Below are 20,697 nucleotides of genomic sequence, written 5' to 3'. Positions count from 1 at the left end.
AAAATTCTGGTAGTAACTTCTGCGCACAGTTAGTAACCAGAGCATTTTTTTTACTTCATTTTTTTAGAAAAACAATTTAAAAAAAAGATTTTTAGTTACTATCAAGTAAAATTGGAAAAAAATATGTTTTCTAACTGGTGCGCACCAGGTGGTAACCAGAAAAAAAAAATCAATTTTAGTTTTTGGAAAACAATTTTTTTTTTCCTGGTTAGTATCTGGTGCGCACAGATAGTAACTGAAGAAAAAAAAACTGGTTAATAACTGGTGCGCACCAGATAGTAACTGACAAAAAAATTCTAGTTACTAACTGGTGCGCACCAGAGAGTAACTGAAGAAAAAAAATCTGGTTAATAACTGGTGCGCACCAGAGAGTAACTGAAGAAAAAAAAAACTGGTTAATAACTGGTGCGCACCAGATAGTAACTGACAAAAAATTCTAGTTACTAACTGGTGCGCACCAGAGAGTAACTGAAGAAAAAAAATCTGGTTAATAACTGGTGCGCACCAGATAGTAACTGAAGAAAAAAATTCTAGTTACTAACTGGTGCGCACCAGATAGTAACTGACAAAAAATTCTAGTTACTAACTGGTGCGCACCAGAGAGTAACTGAAGAAAAAAAAATCTGGTTAATAACTGGTGCGCACCAGATAGTAACTGAAGAAAAAAATTCTAGTTACTAACTGGTGCGCACCAGATAGTAACTGAAGAAAAAAAATCTGGTTAATAACTGGTGCGCACCAGATATTAACTAAAGGAAAAAAAATTATGGTTACTAACTGGTGCACACCAGATGGTAGTCAGATTAAAAAAAAACAAAACTTTTTTTTTTTACTTAATATTTTTTTTACTTTGATGGGTGCTTTAGGGGCTCCGTAGATCAGAACCATTTTCAGCTTAATTTTATATCAACAGAATTGGTTCTCAGATGAAGAGTTGGATCTTTTATGACACATTTCTCTCTCCTGAAGCTCTGAGGAGCCTTAAAGTGGACTCGTTCCTGTCATTTTTTTGTTGTGTGCAGTTCTTCCGCTCTGTTCAGTTCACGTGCACGGAGCTGTTGAAGGTGATCGAGAAGTACCAGCACCGAATTACCCGTGAGTCTGAACTGACGGCTGCTTTTGATCCCAGAAGAGGGTCTTTTTTGACCCCCTTGTTCTCCTGTCAGGCTTGTCTCAGGAGGAGAACGAGCTGGGCCTCTTCCTGCGCTTTCAGTCCGAACACGATCGCACGAAGGCCGGGAAGATGATGGACGCCACCAGCAAGGCGCTCTGCACTTCCGCGAAGCAGAGGTACCTCCCAGAATTTAGAGACGATTCTGGGTCTCCTTGACCTCTCACCTCGTCCCCCCCCCCCATAGAATGGCCCTTTGCCCCCCGCTGCAGCGCATGCACCAGGAAGTGGAGACGTTCCGGCGGCGCGCCATCGCTGACACGCTGCTGACCGTCACCCGCATGGAGAAGTCTCGCACCGAGTACAGAGGAGCCCTGCTCTGGATGAAGGACGTCTCTCAGGAACTGGACCCCGACACCTACAAGGAGCTGGAGAAGTTCCGCAAGGCAGGAGGAGGGGACGGACTCGTGGGGGGGTGAACGGTCCTCGCTGGAGCGGCATGATTAAACAAGGTTCCTTTTGTCTAATCAGGTCCAAGCCCAGGTCCGAGAGACCAAGAGCCAGTTTGATAAGCTGAAGAACGACGTGTGTCAGAAGGTGGACATGCTGGGGGCCAGTCGCTGCAACATGCTGTCCCACTCGCTTTGTACCTACCAGGTAAGGACCTGAAGTCTTTTGAAAAACTTTACCAATTAGTTATATTGCTAAAGATGCTACGCTAGCATGTTACCATACTCCAAGATACGTAAAGAGTGACGCCATATTGGATATGTCAGCAAACAATAAGATATGACTTAGCAGAGACAATAAAATTACCATAAAATACAAAATTTTGGTCCAATTTTAAAAGGAAAACACAAAAATAGGCTGTGGTTTTTGTACAAAGTGCAACAGATGAACAATATTTCAAACTTTCTATCTACACACAGACTAAAATTTGCACAAACTGTTAGTTCTAGGGGTTATAGCATCCTCCTGTTCCATCTCAAGTTCGGTCTTGTTTTCTTTCTATAAACTCGGCTAGATTTTAGCACCTTATCTTGAGTCGCTAGTGCTGCTTTCTCACCTGAAATTCACTAAAATGAATCTTATTTTGTTCTCGTCAGACCACTCTGCTGCAGTACTGGGAGAAAACGGCCCACAGCCTGTCAGGAATCCACGAGGCCTTCCTCGGACACGTTCCGTACCAGTTCACCACCATCAAGGTAGAGGGCCAGAACCGCAGACGCTACACCGCTCCACGCTCACTCCAGACCGTTCACGCCGTGTGCTTTGTTGCAGGAACTCCGGGACCCTCTGGAGCAAATATCTGATTTAAAAAATGAAGAGAAGACAAAGAAAGAAGCTACAGAGAGCAGCACAGACACGTGAGATTATCATCTATACATCCTTTAAACCTATTTTGTTTGAATAAAAGCAATAAAGTTAAGTTAACATATCTTTAGTTTTTAGGCAGAGGAGGTCAAAAAAATCGAGATTTGTTTCACAGTTCCTTTTAACCGGGAAAAGGAGGGTTACAAATCTAACAATCAAGGGAGAAACTCTAGTCTAAAACTTTCCAAAAATCAAGTGTTACTTCAAATGCAGAAGCTGTTCTTTAGTTCTTGTTTTATGTTTTTTGTCGTTCCTCAGTTTGATGTGCCTAGACGAGGACAACCCAGCGGCAAGCTCCACAGGTAAATGTCCCCTCTGAGTAGACATGTGAGAAAAATGCTTCAAGAATATGGTGGAAACACAAATTTCAATAGAGAGGCTTTTTCATTCCTGGTTTGTATGTTCATTTTATTGGTTCTCCTTCCCAGATGCCAGCCTCAGTGGTGTGGGGCGGAGTCAGAGCAGTGACGCAGGTGAGTGACAGAACAGTCCAGGTGTGTGAACCTCTGGATTTACAGATACGATGTCCTTGATGTGACCGTTTCACCGTAGCGCACCAATACATTTCAGCATCCGCAGACTCCGGCGACGACCTGATGCTTATGGCTTTAGACATGCATCCCCCTACAAACCCCCCAACGCTGCCCCAGCTCCCGCCTCCCTGTCAGACTGGAGGCCAGTTTGAGCACAGTAGCTTTGTGGGGCTTCAGACTGGCCTTCCACAGCTGCCTGTCACTGGTAAAGTGGTCGTGAATTCACCTTTGGCCTTTACTTTACCTGCTTGCTACTCTTTGGATGACGGGCCTGCTTCCTCTTTGAAGTTACATATAACTAGACATATGGCATTACCTGCGATAATGCAGGTTTGAATGCTGAAGGCTGAATGTGGCTGCTGAAAATGCTAGAGCGGAAAATTGAAAATGCTGAAACTGATAGATGAAAATGCTGAAAAAATAAGCTAAATGCCAAATTAGCAAAAAGCTGGAAGTGTCTAATTTTGTCAAAACAGCTAGCACAATGCTAAAATATTAGCTAAACTCCAGATTAGCCTAAAAACTGGAAAAGTCTCATATTTTGTCAAAAATTATAGTCTAATGCTAAAATATTAGCTAAACTTCAAATTAGCAAAAAAAATTGAAAATTTTCTAATTTTGTTGAAACAGCTAGCACACTGCTAAAACATTAGCTGAACTCCAAATTAGCCTAAAAACTGGAAATGTGTCTAATTTGGTCAAAGCAGCATAATGCTAAATTATTAGCTAAACTACAAATTAGTCCAAAAACTGGAAACGTGTCTAATTTGGTCAAAAAGCTAGCATAATCCTTAGATATTAGCTAAACTACAAATTAGCCTAAAAAACTAGAAGTGTCTTATTTTTTTCAAAACAGCTAGCATAATCCTAAAATATTAGCTAAGGTCTAAATTATCCTAAAAACCAGAAACGAGTCTAATTTTGTCAAAACAGCTAGCGTAAGGCTAAAATAATAGCTAAACTACAAATTAGCCTAAAAAACTGTTAACGTGTCTAATTTTGTCAAAAAGCTAGCATATTGCTAAAATATTAGCTAAACCCCAAATTAGCCTAAAAAACTTGAAAAATGTCGAATTTTGTCAAAACATTTAGTATAATCCTAAAATATTAGCTAAACCCCAAATTAGCCTAAAAAACTAAAAATATTCATAAATTAGCCTAAAAAACTGCTAGCATGTTTGTTAAAATAAAGCTTAATGGAAAATTATTCTAAAAGAAACAAAAGTTGCTGAACATTTTAAAGTTTGAATGGTGTCTTTAGTTAAAGTATGTGTACATGTACAAGTTTTTAAAGTCCATAAAGTTTTTGAAAGATTTAAGCCATTTCATATTCATTTTATATTACGCATATTTTGCTCAATATTTAAAAAATGATGAAGTTTATGAATACTAAAAGTACAAGCAGTATGGTCCGGATTGAGCTTAACGTTTTGATGCCAAGATTGCTGAAATTGTTGAAAGTGTGATTGAGTTTTTGCGTGCCAAAAAACGTATGGAAAGGAGCAGGAGAATCCCTTTTTTCACACAGTTAAACATCCTTTAGTGACCAAAGACATGTCAGCCTTCAGCACCTGAAGCTTCTTCCTTCTATGATTCTGCAGGATAGAATCTTTTCATCTTTTCTCTTTTCCGACCTGTAACAGTCGATTAAAGCTCATTAATTCTGATGCAGTTTCTCACCGTGTCCTGCAGGTGGCGGCCTACCCTCAGATGTCCCCTCCCTCTTCTCAGAAATGGCGCCGAGGCCTGAGGACGAGGACTCCGAGCGCAGCGACATGGCCTTCCTCAAAGACCTGCTCAGTCCAGGTCTGGGCTCCAGCGACGAGTTTAACCGAGAGTGGCAGGATGCGTTTGGCATTTTTGAATCCCCCGCCACTCCCGCCACGAGCTCAGCAGCAGCAGCAGCAGAGGTTGGGCCGCCCTCCAACCCTCCCAGCCCCACTGGCTTCCTGCCGTCCCAGCTGCTGGATCACAGTCTGAGCTCCACAGGTGAGCCACAGCTCCCTCTGCTGGACAAACGAGTCACTGCAGTTTGATTTATAATTGACTCCTACAGGTTGGGTGACCCCACCCATGTTCCAGGCTCCCCCTCTGCAGCCGCCTGCGGGCCAGAACCTGCCGGCCCCTCGGCCTCTCACCTCTGCAGGTACTGTCTTTACTTCAATTTCTTGAACAATTAGAGGTTTATTTTGTAACCAATTGTGAGTTTTTGCAGCTTCTTCTTCAGGAGGATCCAAAGACATGTCGGCGTGGTTCAACCTGTTCGCAGACCTCGACCCCCTCTCCAACCCGGACGCCATCGGCCGCTCGGCGGATGAGCTGCTCAACGCCTGAACGTCCATTTTTTTTTGTCTCCTTGAGGATTTTGTGTTTCTGCAGATTTCCATCGACCAAGTAAACAAGTATAAGCAACACTTGGACGTTACACACACTTTGGTTACCGACACAACCTTGTTGTTACACTGGATGACTAACTCTCAGCTGCTCACTCGTGGGACAGCCTGTCGCGTGGTTTCACCGCACCTCACCGGATGTGAAGGGTTTGGGCTTTGTTTGGGTGTGTTTGTGCGTCTCAACACAAACGGGGGTTTTAAAATGTCGTCCGTTGAAGCATAAACGTGCACAAGTGTCTGTTTCACAAAGTTTAATCCCATTTCGACAGACTTTCTCCGACTGCAGAATGGTGCCATTTTGAGAGAAATCGGTTATTTTAATTTTAATTTAAGAGTAATAAAACCAAACAAAAGAGCAGAACTTTTCCGCTTTGTGCTTATGTCTTTGTTAACCCATTTTAGAAAAACACTTCAGATTCTGAAAAGTTTACTTACGTTTTCTGCTTTCTTTTTACTCACTTTAATTCATATTTTTTTCTTTATTATCCTCAAAGGATATAAAGCTGTTTTCTTTTTAATTAAAATTAAATCTTTAATTAAATCTTTACCGTTTTTAAAAGGGCAAAAGCAGACAAATATTTTTGACAAAATAAAAAAAAATCTAACGGCAGCTTCATGTCTGAAAATATAACTTTTTTGTCTTTAGCTCTATTTTTATAACTCATCAGTTCTACCCGGCAACAGCCTGACCAATCAGATAAGAGGGTTCTTTAAACAGGAATCTGACTTGTATCCAAACCTAATTATAAAACTAAATTAAATATTTTTTTAATTCAAAATGTTGACTTAACTTTTATTTTACTTTTAGTTTAATTAACTTTGATAATCTTTTTTCTGCCTTAAAAGTTAATTTGTTTCTAGTTTTATTCAGACTTTTTATGTTACATTTTAAGTTGATACTTTTTATTGAAATGTTGTTTTTAAGTATTTTGTTAGGAAAAAACGGTTTGGCTAACCGACAAATGCTCTTTGTGGTTAAACCAAAATGTTCTGGAAATAAACATATATTTAAAAAAAAGAAAAACAGATGCAAATCAAAAGAAAAAAAATAAAATTAATGTTGTTTAGTGATCTTTATTCTAATTAAAACTAAAACACAATTTTGTGGTTATCTCTCGGGAAATCCCTTAATCAAAACAAAGTCATGAATCAATCTAACTTTCGATTTGATTAAGTCATTTTAAAAATCGTATTTTTATTGGTTGTATGAAACAATCAGATAACTATTAATGAGAATTTAATGTTTATTTTTTTTCCACTCTGATTTTACCTCTACATAAAGATTGTGCTGCAGCTTCACGTTTTGTCGCTTTCTACAGCAGAAGTTTAATTTGTGAACTAAACAGGATGGAACATGAAATCTTTATCTCCTCAATCCTGGTGAATGTACAACACTCTGGCACTCTTTCTGAAGGGACTTCAGTTGTTACAGTTAAGACGCTAACATGCTGCTGACTCTATGTGCTGCAGCAGTAGCCTTTGTTCAGATTATTACCGTTCGGGCTGCAATACCTGCTGTAAACGAGGTGGTAATGCAGGTTCTTTTGTGTTAGCCCTAGACTGCTAATGCTCACGTAGCTAATGTAGAACATGCAGAAAAGTAAAGGATGTCTTTTTCGCTGAGATTTTGTACTTTACTGTGCTCAAAAATTACCATAGCATTAGCTTGCTGAATTTGAGAGAGCTAATTCACCTCTACCTAACGCATTAGCATGCCGCATTTGACTTAGCTACTTGACCTTTAGCTAATGTGATAGTTGAGTTAGCTACTTCACCTCTTGTTAATAGATTAGCATGCTAAATTTGAGCAAGCTAGTTCATCTTTTGCTTACACATTCGAATGGCATATTTAAGTTAGCTAGTTCCCCTTCAGCTAACACATTAGCATGCTATGTTTGAAATAGCTACATCATCACTTGCTAACACATAGCAAGCTAAATTTGAGAAGCTACTCCACCTCTAGTTTACGCAGTCACGTGCTACATTTAAGTTGGCTAGTTCATCGATTGCTAACACATTAGCATGCTAAGTTTGAGCTAACTAATTTATTTATTGCTAACACATTAGCAAGCTACATTTATGTTAGCTGCTTCATCTATTGCTAACACATTAGCAAGCCATATTTAAGTTAGCTAGTTCCCCTTCATCTGACACATCAGCATGCTAAATTTGAGCTTGCTACTTCACCTCTAGTTAACACAGTCACTTGCTATATTTAAGTTGGCTAGTTCCTCCCTTTGCTGACACATTAGTATGCTAGGTTTGAGCTAGCTAATTTATCTATTGCTAACAAATTAGCAAGCTACATTTATGTTAGCTGCTTCATCTCATGCTAACATATTAGCATACCATATTTAAGCTAGCTAGTTCCCCTTCAGCTAACACATTAGCATGCTATATTTGAGATAGCTATATCATCACTTGCTAACACATAGCAAGTTAAATTTGAGCTAGCTACTTCACCTCTTGTTAACAGTCACTTGCTACATTTAAGTTGGCTAGTTCAGCTATTGCTAACACATTAGCATGCTACATTCATATTAGCTACTCCATCTCTTGCTAACTCAGTGACATGATACATTTGAGTTGGCTACTTTATCTCTTGCTAACTCATAATGCTACATTCGAGTTTGCTATTTCACCTCTAGCTAACAGACTAGAATGCTACATTTGAGTTAGCTTCTTCATCTCTTGCTAACACATTAGCATGTTACCTTTGAGTTGGCTACCTAATCACTTGTTAACTCATTAGCATTTTACACTAATGTTAGCTACTTTATCTTTTGCTAACTTATTGCTATCTTACATTCAACTTGGCCACTTCACTTGTTGCTAACACATTAGCATGCTAAATATGAGTTAGCTAGTTCACCTCTAGCTAATACATTAGCATGCTACATTTTAGTTAGCTACTTCCCATTTTGTTAACACATTCCAATGCTACATTCAAGTTAGCTGCTTCACCCCAGCTAACACAAAAGAAGCAATATTGCCATCTTTCTTTAGAGACATCATAAAACATGACTTTAAATGTATGTTTTTGACTTTTATCGCCAAGTTAAAGAAAATATTTTAAATATTTATTTATTTGTCTTCTAAATGAGAAACACTGGAATTTATTTATGGATTTAGTCGAGTTAAGTCTGCAAATTGCCCTGTTGATGCTTCAAGTTTTTCACTTTGTTTTTTTTTCTTTTGAAAGATGCAGTTTACTGTAAAGATGACAAAACATTTACTGTTTTATTTGTGTGTGGTGTGTAATCTATGAGGTCACGTATAGAACGTCTAAAATAAGACTGAAAATGTGGCGCGACTTGAAGGATTTTGAGTTTAAATGCACTATGTGAAACCAAACGGTCCATTTTCTTTGTGTTCTTGCGACGTATTCATCGGGGTTGAGGTGACACTTTTTTTAATATCAGCTGCTCTCATTCATTCGTGACCCATGGTTCTTATTGTGAAACGCGAGAGGGCGAAACGTGTTTCTGCAATTCATTTACACACTTCAAAATAAAAGAATGTACTTCTCAAGTCAATCAAAGATGCTTTATTTACTTCACTTATGCCTTTTTTTCTCACTCAGAGGGGTGTATAAGAACTTGGCAGTCTGGTTTTCCAATAAACTGGACAGGCAAACAAAGGAATCGTCGTTCCAAAAATGCTGTTTGTACACTTTTTAAAAGACAGAAAGGTAAGGAATAAACCCTCGTGTGTTAACCTGCTTCAGTAAACATGTTCTTGTACAGTGTTCCTGAACAATATTCAGATGTTCCATAGCTTTGTACACACTTTTCATGTCGTCTGAAGTCACTAAACAAAAGACATCCACACTTCTCTAATTCTACTTTGCTACGAGATAAAATCAGGATTTTTTTTTCACTGTGAGGCTACATCCTGGTCAGAATTGTAGATATGTAAGTCAACTTAGAAATCCATAAATCTCTTCGTGTCCTACTCACTACAACCTGAGATGGAAGATGTTTGTTAAAAACTCTGAAGACCCACTACCTGTCTGATACATAAATACATCCTTGATCACATATATGCCACGTATAGTTATTATTCACAGTACTGAGCGGAGGAGGGTCACATGTTTACCACTGCAGACTCATTCAAATGCATGTCTTTGTGCCTCTTATTTACAAATCCCGTACATTCCTATCCCACAGTAGCAGGCACGGTCGAGTAATAATGACATCTACAGGAATACATTGGGATGGCTTCGGGGGGACGACGTCACACATCCCCCTTTAGTCTGGCACAACACGAAGCTGGACTGATGTGTTTTCAGGTCGGGGGAGGAGGCTGTGAAAAACTACAAATGAAACTTAACGAAAATGTCTTAAGAAAAATCGGGATACTTAGGAAACAAATAAGAAAATCTTTTTGGAGTTTGTCCTAGCTGGTGATTGTTATCCTGTAAGATATTTTAGTTTTCAGTATTCCGGAAAAATTGTAACTTCCCCCCGTTTATCTGCAATGCGACTGAACTGAAGCAAACTCATAAATTCATTAATTTGACCGTCACCATGACAACTTGAAAATAGGCTGAACTAGCGCTGGGCGATATGACGATACATATCATGTGGGCAATAGAAAAGTGTCTATCGTGCCTTTTTTCTTCCATCGTTTTTATTTGTTGATTTTTATTGCCAAACTTTTCTGGGAAGAGAAACTTGAAAATGTTTCTCGTTTGTGACGATTCAGTTACATGATGATTGATAAATAAAAATCAATAATGGCATTTTGTCAAATTTTTTTTTACAGAGAATAACTGAAAATATACTGTATTTTCCGGAGTATAAATCATTGTTTTTTTCACAGTTTAGCCAAGGGTGCAACTTATTTGTGATTTTTTTTTTTTCTTCAACATAAATAGGCTCATATATTTGCTATTTTTCCACTAGCAAGCGGTTGCCCGTTAGCGGTTGTTTCCGCTAACATCCACTAGAGGGTGCAGTAATTTTTTCTGACAGTGCCAGAAGAAGAAGTGTCGTCCAAAACAAACATGGAGGAGAATCTGATGGTCTTCCTCTTAAATTTTGATATTTTTCTTATTTGCATCAAAGTAGTATTATTTTTGTTTTTATTTATTATATTGCGACTTATACTCCAGAGTGACTTATATATGGTTTCCTTCTTCTTGATTAGACGTGTTTATTCCTGCAACTCATAGTCCGGTGCGATTTATAATCCAGAGAATACGGTACTTTACTGTGGTATGTCTCAATATGTATATATTGTATTATGATATAATTTATAATCGTAATTCACAATTTTTTTCCCCATATTGCCTAGCACTAGTCTGAACCATTTAGCTATTATTTCAAATGCAATTTAAATGTCTTTTTTTCCCGCCAACTGTGAAAACACCTTTTTTTTGGAGCCACTTCACTCATACATGTTATTCTTTTAATTTGAAAAGACAGTTTTACACTTAAATCAGGCTTTAATTTTGGAATTCAATCGCAATTTATGTAGTTACTATCGTGACTTTCTAAAACAAAAAAATAATTAAACTCAAAAAGCAATGAACCATTAAAAAAATTCCTAGTTAATTTAAAAAACAAAATAATTTGTAAAATGGGAAATTTTGTCTTATTTTTTTTTGTAAATAATCTCACCAATCACGACAAAATGTACGTTTTTATTTTAGTCGATTCCTTTGTTACGCCTCCACTGAATAAAATGTGTCTGGACATGTATCGATCTTGCACTGCAAGAATGAATGTCAATTTCAAAGCTATTACGAGAAATTCCAACTAGCTACCACAACAACAGATTACTGCAACAAAACATTTTTTACTTAAAATAATTTTAAAAAACTAGCGCAAGCTAAAATATTGGCTTGTCTTAATCAGTTTTGTTAGCTTTTTGTGACTAATACTTTTGTTTTCTTTTTTTTTACCCCAGTTGTAAAAAAAAACAAAAAAAAAAACAGAAAATTAAACATAGAGTGCCCCCTGCTGGTTACATGTGGGATTGTCCTAGATTTTCAATAAAGACAGCTACCTCCTACTGTATTTTCTGTTCGTTAAATGTCTTTCGATTCTTAAGAAAAAAAATTATTTAATAGTTTTAAGCTATAGGGAGACTATTTCCCATCATGCACCTTGTTTATTTATTTTGACTTTTGCCTGCTTAAAGATCCCCGAAATGCAGTTTTACTCGTTTTTGAAGTCGCGTGTTAATAGAAAACAAAATTTAGAGTTAAAAAAATCTACGTTTGCGGGAGAACATGATTAGGAGCGACACTCACTAAAAAATAGGAGATGGAGTGACCGTGGTGGGAGGAAAGGCAGAGCTGGGTGTGATGGAGAGAGGGTAGTAAGAGAGGAGGAGTGGAACAGGCTGCAAATATCATAGCCCTGGCCTGCGTTTCCCCACAGATACACGCCACCAGGGCAGCGGATACTGCAACGAGCTTCACCAAGCTCGCCGCCGCCTAGCTCCGCGTATCTGCGGCCGTCAAAACGCAGAGATCCGACGCTAAAACACGATCCCGGCGTTATGACGGGTTCAGGAAACCGAGCGGTCTAAAATTATCAGGCACGTTATCCTTCAAGTTTTGCTACGATTCATCCGACAGCACCAAAATTAGCTTCCGTGGTCAATATTCTTGTGGACGCCAAGGAAACCAGCAGCCACCTTTTTCTGTTTTTTTTTTTCTTTTTTTTTTTTTAAATGGAAGGCATAATCAATATCAAGAGAAATAAGTACAGATAGAAAAAGAGATATGTCTGTGGAAAGGCGCCATGGTATAAACGATGAAATCAAAGGTCCTTTCACCTTTTTCTTCCTGAAAAAGCAGGGACATAACCAGCAATAAAGGTAGAAGAAAGCGATGAAATGCGGCTGCAGACACCTGCTGGGAGGTGGGGAGGTGCTGCGGTCATCCGAGGAGGAGGAGGAGGAGGAGGCAGTGGGAAGCGCTTTTCAACAAGGACATCAGAGAGCTTCGCTGGCATGCTGAAGGCATTCTTTTTTGAAAAGAAAGAAGGGTTGTTGACTCAGATGTTTTCCGATTTTGTTGTCGTGGAGTGTCGATTGAAGGCCGGACGTTGAGGGGGGGGGGCACTCAGAAGCTCTCCGGCTCCTCCAGGAGGCAGGGCTGGGTGGACAGAGGCACGAGGGAGGGGGACAGGCTTCGGAGGCCCACCCCTCCCGGGCGAAAGTTAAGGTCCGGGCCGGGGTGTAAGGGCTTGAGGATACTGACGAAGCAGAAGGCAGAACCGCTGTTGGGGATGAAGTTGACCTTGTTGCGGTCGGGACACAGGAAGGGGGGGATGTCCTGCAGAGGTTTGGTCCTGAAACACACGTGTGCAAAACTTTATCGAAACTATTTCGCAATTACAGTTTCCACACGAGTCGTTCAAAAATACTGCAACAGGCATGAACAATACTATGATGACAGTAGATATTTTCACATTTCTATCACAGCACTGGCACTCATCATGTATCAAAGGAGATGTCAGCGTCTTATTCAGGTCATGGAGCAGCGAGCTACGTGGGAGTGTGGTATTCGGTTGTTGGTCACATGACTGATTTGAGTCGGAAAAAAGGTGTTTCCATTGCGAAATAAGTCAATTTCAATGCGCCTCAAAAGCCACGTCCTTTAGTGGTGGTTTCCACAATTGTGGTGTTTCCAGTTGGTGAATTTTCTATTGAAAATCCAGTTTGCGCAATTTCATAGTCAATAGAAACACAGTTATAGTCACAATGAAGTTGGTTTTAGCAGTATTAGTCTGTTTATCTTTTGTTGTTAACAAGATTGGAAGTTACAGGTATAGTTAATACGCTAACGTATAACGGTGTCGAACTATATTTTCTAAATTTTTAAGTATTACTAACAAGATTGGAAGTTACAGGTATAGTTAATACGCTAACGTGGCTAACGTATAACGGGGTCGAACTATATTTTCTAAATTTTTAAGTGTTACTAACAAGATTGGGAGTTACAGGTGTTGTTAACACGCTAACGTGGCTAACGTATAACGGTCTCAAACTATATTTTCTACATTTTTAAGTGTTGTTAACAAGATTGGGAGTTACAGGTATTGTTAACACGCTAACGTGGCTAAAGTATAACTGTGTTGAACTATATTTTTTTACTTTTTTTAACTGTTACTAACAAGGTTGGGATTTAGCGCAGTCAGGTGGTGTTTCTTTTAGTGGTATCAGTTTTTTTAGGCGTTCCAACTTACAAACAAGATTGGTTGTTACAGGTATTGTAAATACGCTAACATGTAACAGTCGAACTAATTTTTTTAAGTCTTACTAATAAGCTTGGGAGGTGGTGCAGTCACAGTGGTATCAGTCTATTTTTTAACATGTTTCAAGATTTGGAGTTACAGATATTGTCAATATGCTAACGGATAGCGGTGCCGAATGACATTTTTACATTTTAAGTGTCACTAATGAGGTTGATAGTTAGCACAATTACAATGGTGGTTCTTTTAGCGGTAACACTCTAATTTTTTACGTGTTGCAACTTGCAAACAAGATTGGTAGTTACAGCTATTGTGAATACGCTAACGTGTAGCGGTGTCCGACTGTGTTTTTTCAACATTTTTTACAAGTTACTAACAAAGTTGGAAGTTAATGCAGACACAGTAACGTTTATTCTAGCTGTATCTGTCTGTTTTCTTTGTGCAACTTGTAAAGAAGGTTGGGAGTCACAGGTATTGTGGCTACGCTAACGCTTGTAACGTTGGTAGCTACCAGCGCATCAAAAACAAGTTCTTGAGTTACTGTGAACGCATCTGACTGACTGGTGGACTTATTTCACTTTTTTTTTTCGTCTCGCAAATTCTCCTTATAGTTAATAATTTTGCAAATAAACCCTTCGTTGACGTTGCGCCCTATAGTGCAGCAAATACGCTAGGTCGTGCACTGAAGATCAAAACTTTGAGGATTTGTTAGACATTTACAAATATATTTCTCGAAAGCTTGAGGGATTCTCATCATATAAATGAGAAAACTGCTGAATATGTTTATACAGCACCGCCCCCTAGTGTTCTGGAGGTGTAATTGCAGAGACATATACAAGCACAAATGTCAAAACTACTGTACATTTACTGTTTAAAGTAAGTCAAAGTTTGTTAACATGATGGTTTTTTGATGATTGTCCACTCACAGAGACTCCTCGATCACTTTGACCTTCTCACAGCCCTCTGGAGGCTCCCTCTTAAAGGTGTAGCTGTTGTTGGGTCTGGGCGAGGCGGCGTATTTTGGCAGGGGGGAGCAGGGGCTGAGCTCTAAAGGGCAGAGGACAGGTCCATCAGTGAGTCACGGTCCAGCAGGACGTTGTGTGTTTGTGCGCGCCGTACCTTTATCCTCATAAGGGCTGCCTCCGGCTGTGTCGTTGAGGACCGTGAGGTAGGAGGGAGAAATGGAGTCGGGGCGGCTGCTGCAGTTGCTGTGGTTACTGCTCAGGCCGCCCCCCGACGGGGTCTGCGTGTCGATGCTGCGAGTGCTGCTGCTGCGCTGCGGTGGCACCGGTGGGGGCGCGCGGTGTCCATCTGGGACGTCCTGGGGCTGATTCACAAAAAGAGGAGGTCACAACAAAACCAGAAAAAAAAAAACAGGAAGATCTTTGTCTTTGAGGACTCACAACGATGGTCTCTTCCTTCTCGGGGGTGTCTCGGATGATTATGCGCTCGATCTCCTGGTTGAGACCCTCAACGCTGTTCCGGAAACGAGGAGCGGATGACTTGGATATGGGGATGGGGATCAGGATGGTCTTAGGCATCGAAGTCTGAAAGCGTCAAAAGAGACATATTTCATGCATCAAAGTTCTGCTTTGTTAAACTGTTTCTTTAAAACTTTCATTATAAAGCAATTTTTAGTTAATAATGTTTGTATTCTACAAACAAACAAAAGTTGTCCTGAAACATTCACTAAAGTAGTGTCAATAAAGTTTTTATTTTATTTTAACACAACGCAAAATTACATGTTTTTTCAACAATTTTGAATAACAACAATACAACATTTACTAAGTTAGCTTAAATATTTTTGCAAAAACATGCTCACAAAAAATATTGAAAAAAACATTACTAATATATTCATCTATTCTTATCATTAAATAATTAAATATGCTCACTTTAGGATGTTACAATAAACCACATTTGATATATTAGCATTAGCTTAAATATAAACATGAATTATATTTTACAGTTGAACATTTTGCTATAGAAAATATCGATGACTGGACGTCACAAAAAAATCCATACAGTGAATAACTATATATAATAAAGTAATAAAAACTTGATTTGATGAATTCTACACAGCAGTGTTAGCCTGCTTTGTTAGCGTTCTACTTTAGCTTTACTGATTTTAAAAAGACAGACAAGATCACATGACTCTATTGTTTGCTTTATTTAAACTTTATTACGTCCCTGCTCTTATGTATAGATGCTTCTTGTTTTGGTCATTTTTATGCTGATGGTAGACAGGTGTATTTCCGACCACTTTTTAAATGTATTGTTTATAAAAAATAAAAAAAGTCTACCTAAAGTACAAGCTTTTAGGGTGTAAGAAAATATTGATTCAGTGAAAAATCGTGACACTTTATTTTTCCATACTTGTATTGATTCCGAATACTGCCAAGGTGATATTTAATTAATTATTTAAAAGCAAAAATGTGATAAAAATATTTCCTAAATTACAAAAAAAACATGAATTTGTTTGTGGAAAAGCAACTTCTTTATGCGATACGGCTGCAGTGCCTATCACTCTATCATTAAATAGCATGCATTTTACTTTTGTGAAAAATCTATTAATATTCAGATAATTCTTAACTCCTAATTTAAAGAAATAGTGAAGTATTGTCTGGTACTGTGTTGTCATATATATTGAGATACGCATCGTATAACCAGACTCTTGCCAATAACCACCCCTACAAGCTTTATTGTAAGCTAAATAAAGCTTTATCGTTCATGTTTAACTGTCGCCATTCGTGTTTAAGCATAATGCAACAATTAAAATTATTGTATTAACATCTCTGCTCGAAGAAACAAAAAAGATTTTGACAAAAAAGCTGACATAGTTTTAACTTTTTTGCTCAAAGCCTCAATAATTGTTTGTGTTAATGACACTTTTGTTATTTGGAGGATGTTTTAATTGGAAATATTTGTCCAAAGTGTGGATACTTCTAAAGTTAAAACCATAGCATCCATTTTACCTGCAAGCTTGATTTTATTTGAATCCAAAACGGCATTAAAACGGTATTAAAATGTTACAATAAAATAGAATAAAATAAATTATACAAAATTGGCATCAAAGGTTGAATGAAAAATTGAGATTACTTGAAGGTAATGGAGGAAATGGGGACTCCTAGTGGTTAGTTGGTGAACTAAATGCTTGTTTTTAAGCATCCCAACACTAAAAAAAACCCTGTAGCGCCACCTAGTGTTCAACAGCGTCTCTGTCTGAAGGCCTTTCGACATGTAAACACTCGGCTCACCTGTGACTGGATGATGGTGTGGCTGCCATTGAACGGGGACTTGCGTTCTTTGTCCCTGCGATGGCGGCTGCTGCGTTTGCTGCGCTGAAGCTGCTGACGCAATTTGGCAATCTGCAAAAAAAAAAAAGAATAAAAGGTGAAACAAACGTGCAGGAAAAACGAAACAAAAGCCGGCGAGACGCTGACCTCTTTGAGCTGATCGGTGCTCCCGCAGGAGGCCGATCGTTTGTGAGAGCCCCTCCTCCTCTCATCTGCCCAGGCCCTGGGGGTCTGAAGCGTATGGACAACTCTGTCATATTCTGGGGTAAATCTCCCACCACATGCATGAGTTACCGTGGCGACAGTTTCAAAACCAGCCCTCCACGCTCACCTGCGTGGCCTTGTCCCTCATGTAGGGAACGTGTTGTTGCTGGCTGTCGTCCTGAGGCCAGGGACCTGTCAGGTGAGCGCCAGCGAGCGCGCCCTGCGAGGGCCACAGCTGGACGCGATGGCGGGAGGCGAGGAGGAGAACGAGGAGCGGGCGCTCTCAGAGGGCGGCGGAGGGAAACCGCCGGGAAACTAGGAGGGTTAAGGCCGCGGGTGAAGTCTGGAGAGACGCAAACAAACAAACCTGTTGGTCAACAATAGCAGCTGGCCTGCAGGATCAGCTAGCATGCGCCATGCGGGTGTTCAGCCAGACGACGGCTAATCCAGCCCACGCTGGGTAATGGCTAACCCTCACCCAGTCCCCCGTTAATGGCATTAAAAGAGCTTAAAACAGCTCAGATTGGGGGGAGGGGGTCAATCAAAAACATTTAGCTTCTGACCAACTAACCCACTTTCAGCACACTTTGGTTTTATGACATCAATAAGGTCTGCAGGCCCCACAGACTCCTGTTCTCTTCAAAATATATTTTTAATATTTGTACTAAAATGCATTAAAGTTACTCATAATGTAGATTTTTTTTAGAGCTAACCAATGAACAAAGAACACATTTTTCCTCCTGACTTTTAAAGTGACTTTCACAGTTGTGTTTGTTCATTTTTGGAACTAAAATTAAACACAGCCTGTTGTTGTTAAAGATCAAATTAAAATATATATATAAAAAAAAAGAAGAAAAAGCTGCAAAAAGAAAATTAGAGTTTTAGTTTGTTTTTTGTGCTGCAAACCAAGCAAAAAAAAAATTAAAAATGTATTGCCCCCAAAATTGCATATTTTGATAACAGCCTTTAGCTACATTCTTTACATTTAGCTGCCAAAATAAATCCATCCAAATATCATTTTTTAACCTGTTTTGTCCATTTCAGGGCTGTTTTGGGGGTATTTATTGTACCAAATAAAATAAATACATAAATAAAATGCTTAAAAAAAGAAAATCAGTGACCAAATTTGACTCAGTGGATTCACCGGAGTTAAATCCTTACAAGCATTGTATTAAAAAAATAAGAAAAAAAAATAAGTCTGAGTTTAGTTTAGGTTTTCATTTGCAAAACGAACAAAAAAGAACAAAAAATACCATTTAAAATAACTTTAAAAGACCCCAAAAATTACATATTTTGAGTAGAGGTGAAGTTTGTTTGTAGACATATAAAATAACACCCTTTAGCTCCGCCCATCCTGAACTTTTAGCTACCAAATAAAAATAAAAACATAGATAAAATGTTTAAAAAAATTAGTCACCAATTTTGGCCCTGTGTGTTTAAGATATAATAAAAGCTATGTGGTATAGTAAAAAAATATTTTTTTAAGAAACAAAGTTTAGTTTGTATTTTTAGTTCCAAAACCAACAAAAAAATAGAAAAAAAATAATTTAACATTTAAAGCCCCTAAAATAGCATATTTTGATTAGAAGTGAAGTACAGACTTTAGCTCCGCCCATTTTTAAACTTAGCTGTGATTCCAATCTTGTAGGAGGGGCTAAATGCAGGGGTGGAGCTAAAACATTTTATATATGGGCAGGAATGGTATTTTTAACAGCTTTATTAATATTTTTGCTTTTATTTTATTACAAAAACATTAAATATGTTGTTATTGCAGTGCCTAAAGAAGCTCATATAGATTAATTCTTCGTCTTTACCAATAATGAGACGAATATGAACTCAAAAATTAGGGAGGGCAAGTGTGTGGGGCAGTTGCCCCCCCTAAATACACAGATACTCATTCATTTTGCTCTGATTGGAGTTTGTGACGTCACAGAACTCTGAATAGCTAAACTAAGTAAATTATAACTTAATTCTCCCCAAAATGTAATCAAATAGTTGCATTTACCTTACTGTCCTATCAAATTAAAAGCCTTTTTTCAGCTTAATAGCGCGGTTAGACACAAAGATGCACATTTAGAAATTATTTTTTTCTAATTTTATAATTAGTCAGAAACATAGTTTAATATTGACTAAAATACTCTTTTTTTACCCCTTAAATATGTACTTTATTTTGAAATAAGAGACTAGAACCCTTTAGAAAGCGGGTCTGTTTAGGATTTCCCTGCAGAGCCACACTGATGTAGGCCAGGATTGTTTACCAGCAGGCACATGCAACCACTCCCCGCACCGACAGAGCCGCATCCCGCTCCTCCGGGTGAGGATGATGAATATAATGAGAGGCTTTACCTGCGGGCTTGTGCGGTGAATGCAGCCGGGCACATGGAGGAGGGAGCCGGGGGATGCGGGAGGCTTGCGCGCGGCAGGAGCCGTGTCAGACACAAACAGGCATGGAGGCATAAATATCGTCTCTGCAGAGAGGGGGAGGGAGGGGGGCAGAGCAGGTGGACCTTATGGGCTCGCGCGCTGCTGCTGCTACCGCCGCCGTTTCCTCGATTTATCGGTCCGCGTGAGCCGACGGACGGAGCGGTGACCTAAATGAGGCGGGAAAAAAAACAACAACAACCGGAGAGGCAGAGAAAACCGAGAAACAGAGGGAGAAAAAAGGCGGCGGTGATGCTGAGCTGGCCTCGCTGACACGACGGAGAGGGGACCAGCGACAAGCTAACGGAAACAGACGGGCCGACTTCCGGGTGGACTTTCAGAGTAAAATACTCATGGCGTCGAAATTGCGAAAACTAATGTTGTAATTATTATAAAATTCAACATTACCATGGCTGATAAAGCAGTCAAACAATACTCTCAGTAACGCTTAGAGTTTAAAATTAGTTAGTTAGCATTAAAAAATATATTAAAGTTATTTAAATCTGTTTGGCTTAGACTCTAAGTTTGAATTAAGTAAAAATGCTTTCTAAAACATTAAAATAATAGATAAGAAACATTTTATACTAAAAGTATTCAAACAAACAAATAAAAAATGTGGAAAGTCTTCTAGTTTTAAATAAATTGAAAATTTTTGTAAAGTGTTTTTTTAATTGAAGTCTAAATTTTGTTTTGATTTAAGACTTTAAAAGCACAACTTTTTTCTAATTCAATTCTTATTTATATAAGTATAAGACATACAATTGTATGAAAAATTGGGGTCAAGTTTGGTATTTTTATATTAATTTGCAATTTTTAAAAACCAGATTTTATACTTTTTATTTAAAATCTTAATTTTGTTAAACTTAATATTTAAAAATACATGACAGATTTTTTGAATTTTTATTTTATTAATTTAAGTGGTAGAAATATAAGTAAAGTTGGAAAAAGTTTGGGTCAAATTTAAATTAAAACGCCATTGAAAGGCGAACGTTTTTTTTGTCAAAAATACATAATTTGTTTCTTTTTTTATTTTTTTAACTGAAGAGAAAAAAGAATAGTTTTACACAAATCAATACTGTTTTTCTTTAGCTTTAATAATGTAAATATAATGCATTCATTTTTATTTAATCTTATATTTTTTGTGCAAATGTTGTTGAA

The 20,697-nt window shown here is 38.4% G+C and overlaps 2 protein-coding genes across 7 annotated transcripts in view; one reads left to right on the top strand and one right to left on the bottom strand.

Moving 5' to 3' along the window:
* The window catches only part of ical1 (islet cell autoantigen 1-like), a 15,371-nt gene extending 6,429 nt beyond the window's left edge, over window positions 1–8,942 (top strand). The window contains exons 4-15 of one of the 4 annotated variants that reach the window (XM_024294598.2): window positions 1,023–1,095; window positions 1,167–1,290; window positions 1,359–1,557; window positions 1,643–1,768; window positions 2,218–2,316; window positions 2,393–2,478; window positions 2,744–2,787; window positions 2,914–2,958; window positions 3,038–3,223; window positions 4,711–5,007; window positions 5,075–5,164; window positions 5,246–8,942. In XM_024294598.2, coding sequence (XP_024150366.1) covers window positions 1,023–1,095; window positions 1,167–1,290; window positions 1,359–1,557; window positions 1,643–1,768; window positions 2,218–2,316; window positions 2,393–2,478; window positions 2,744–2,787; window positions 2,914–2,958; window positions 3,038–3,223; window positions 4,711–5,007; window positions 5,075–5,164; window positions 5,246–5,352 — 1,476 coding nt within the window. In that variant the 3' untranslated portion in view covers window positions 5,353–8,942. Of the gene's footprint in view, window positions 1–1,022; window positions 1,096–1,166; window positions 1,291–1,358; window positions 1,558–1,642; window positions 1,769–2,217; window positions 2,317–2,392; window positions 2,479–2,743; window positions 2,788–2,913; window positions 2,959–3,037; window positions 3,224–4,710; window positions 5,008–5,074; window positions 5,165–5,233 lie in introns of all 4 variants that reach the window. The other 3 variants (XM_024294599.2, XM_024294597.2, XM_024294600.2) reach the window with 3 other exon arrangements.
* Window position 8,943: 1 nt separating this feature from the next.
* On the bottom strand, window positions 8,944–20,101 carry fam117ba (family with sequence similarity 117 member Ba). 3 transcript variants are annotated; one of them, XM_024294601.2, is made up of 8 exons: window positions 19,465–20,024; window positions 17,246–17,461; window positions 17,062–17,145; window positions 16,876–16,986; window positions 15,025–15,168; window positions 14,741–14,948; window positions 14,548–14,668; window positions 8,944–12,718 (listed from the first exon to the last, which is right to left on the bottom strand). In XM_024294601.2, the coding sequence occupies exons 2-8, from the start codon at window positions 17,264–17,266 to the stop codon at window positions 12,490–12,492; spliced, it is 918 nt and encodes a 305-aa protein (XP_024150369.1). In that variant the 5' UTR covers window positions 17,267–17,461; window positions 19,465–20,024; the 3' UTR covers window positions 8,944–12,489. The 3 variants fall into 3 exon arrangements, with proteins under 3 accessions (XP_024150369.1, XP_036071672.1, XP_036071675.1); XM_036215779.1 differs by having other exon boundaries at window positions 16,876–17,145; window positions 19,465–20,101; XM_036215782.1 differs by lacking the exon at window positions 19,465–20,024 and having other exon boundaries at window positions 16,876–17,145; window positions 17,246–19,425.
* Window positions 20,102–20,697: the final 596 nt, after the last annotated feature.

This window comes from Oryzias melastigma, linkage group LG2, assembly GCF_002922805.2.
Source record: "Oryzias melastigma strain HK-1 linkage group LG2, ASM292280v2, whole genome shotgun sequence".
Taxonomy (NCBI): Eukaryota; Metazoa; Chordata; class Actinopteri; order Beloniformes; family Adrianichthyidae; genus Oryzias; species Oryzias melastigma.
Note: the sequence above shows the minus strand (reverse complement) of the source record. Positions and strands in the feature narration are given on the sequence as shown.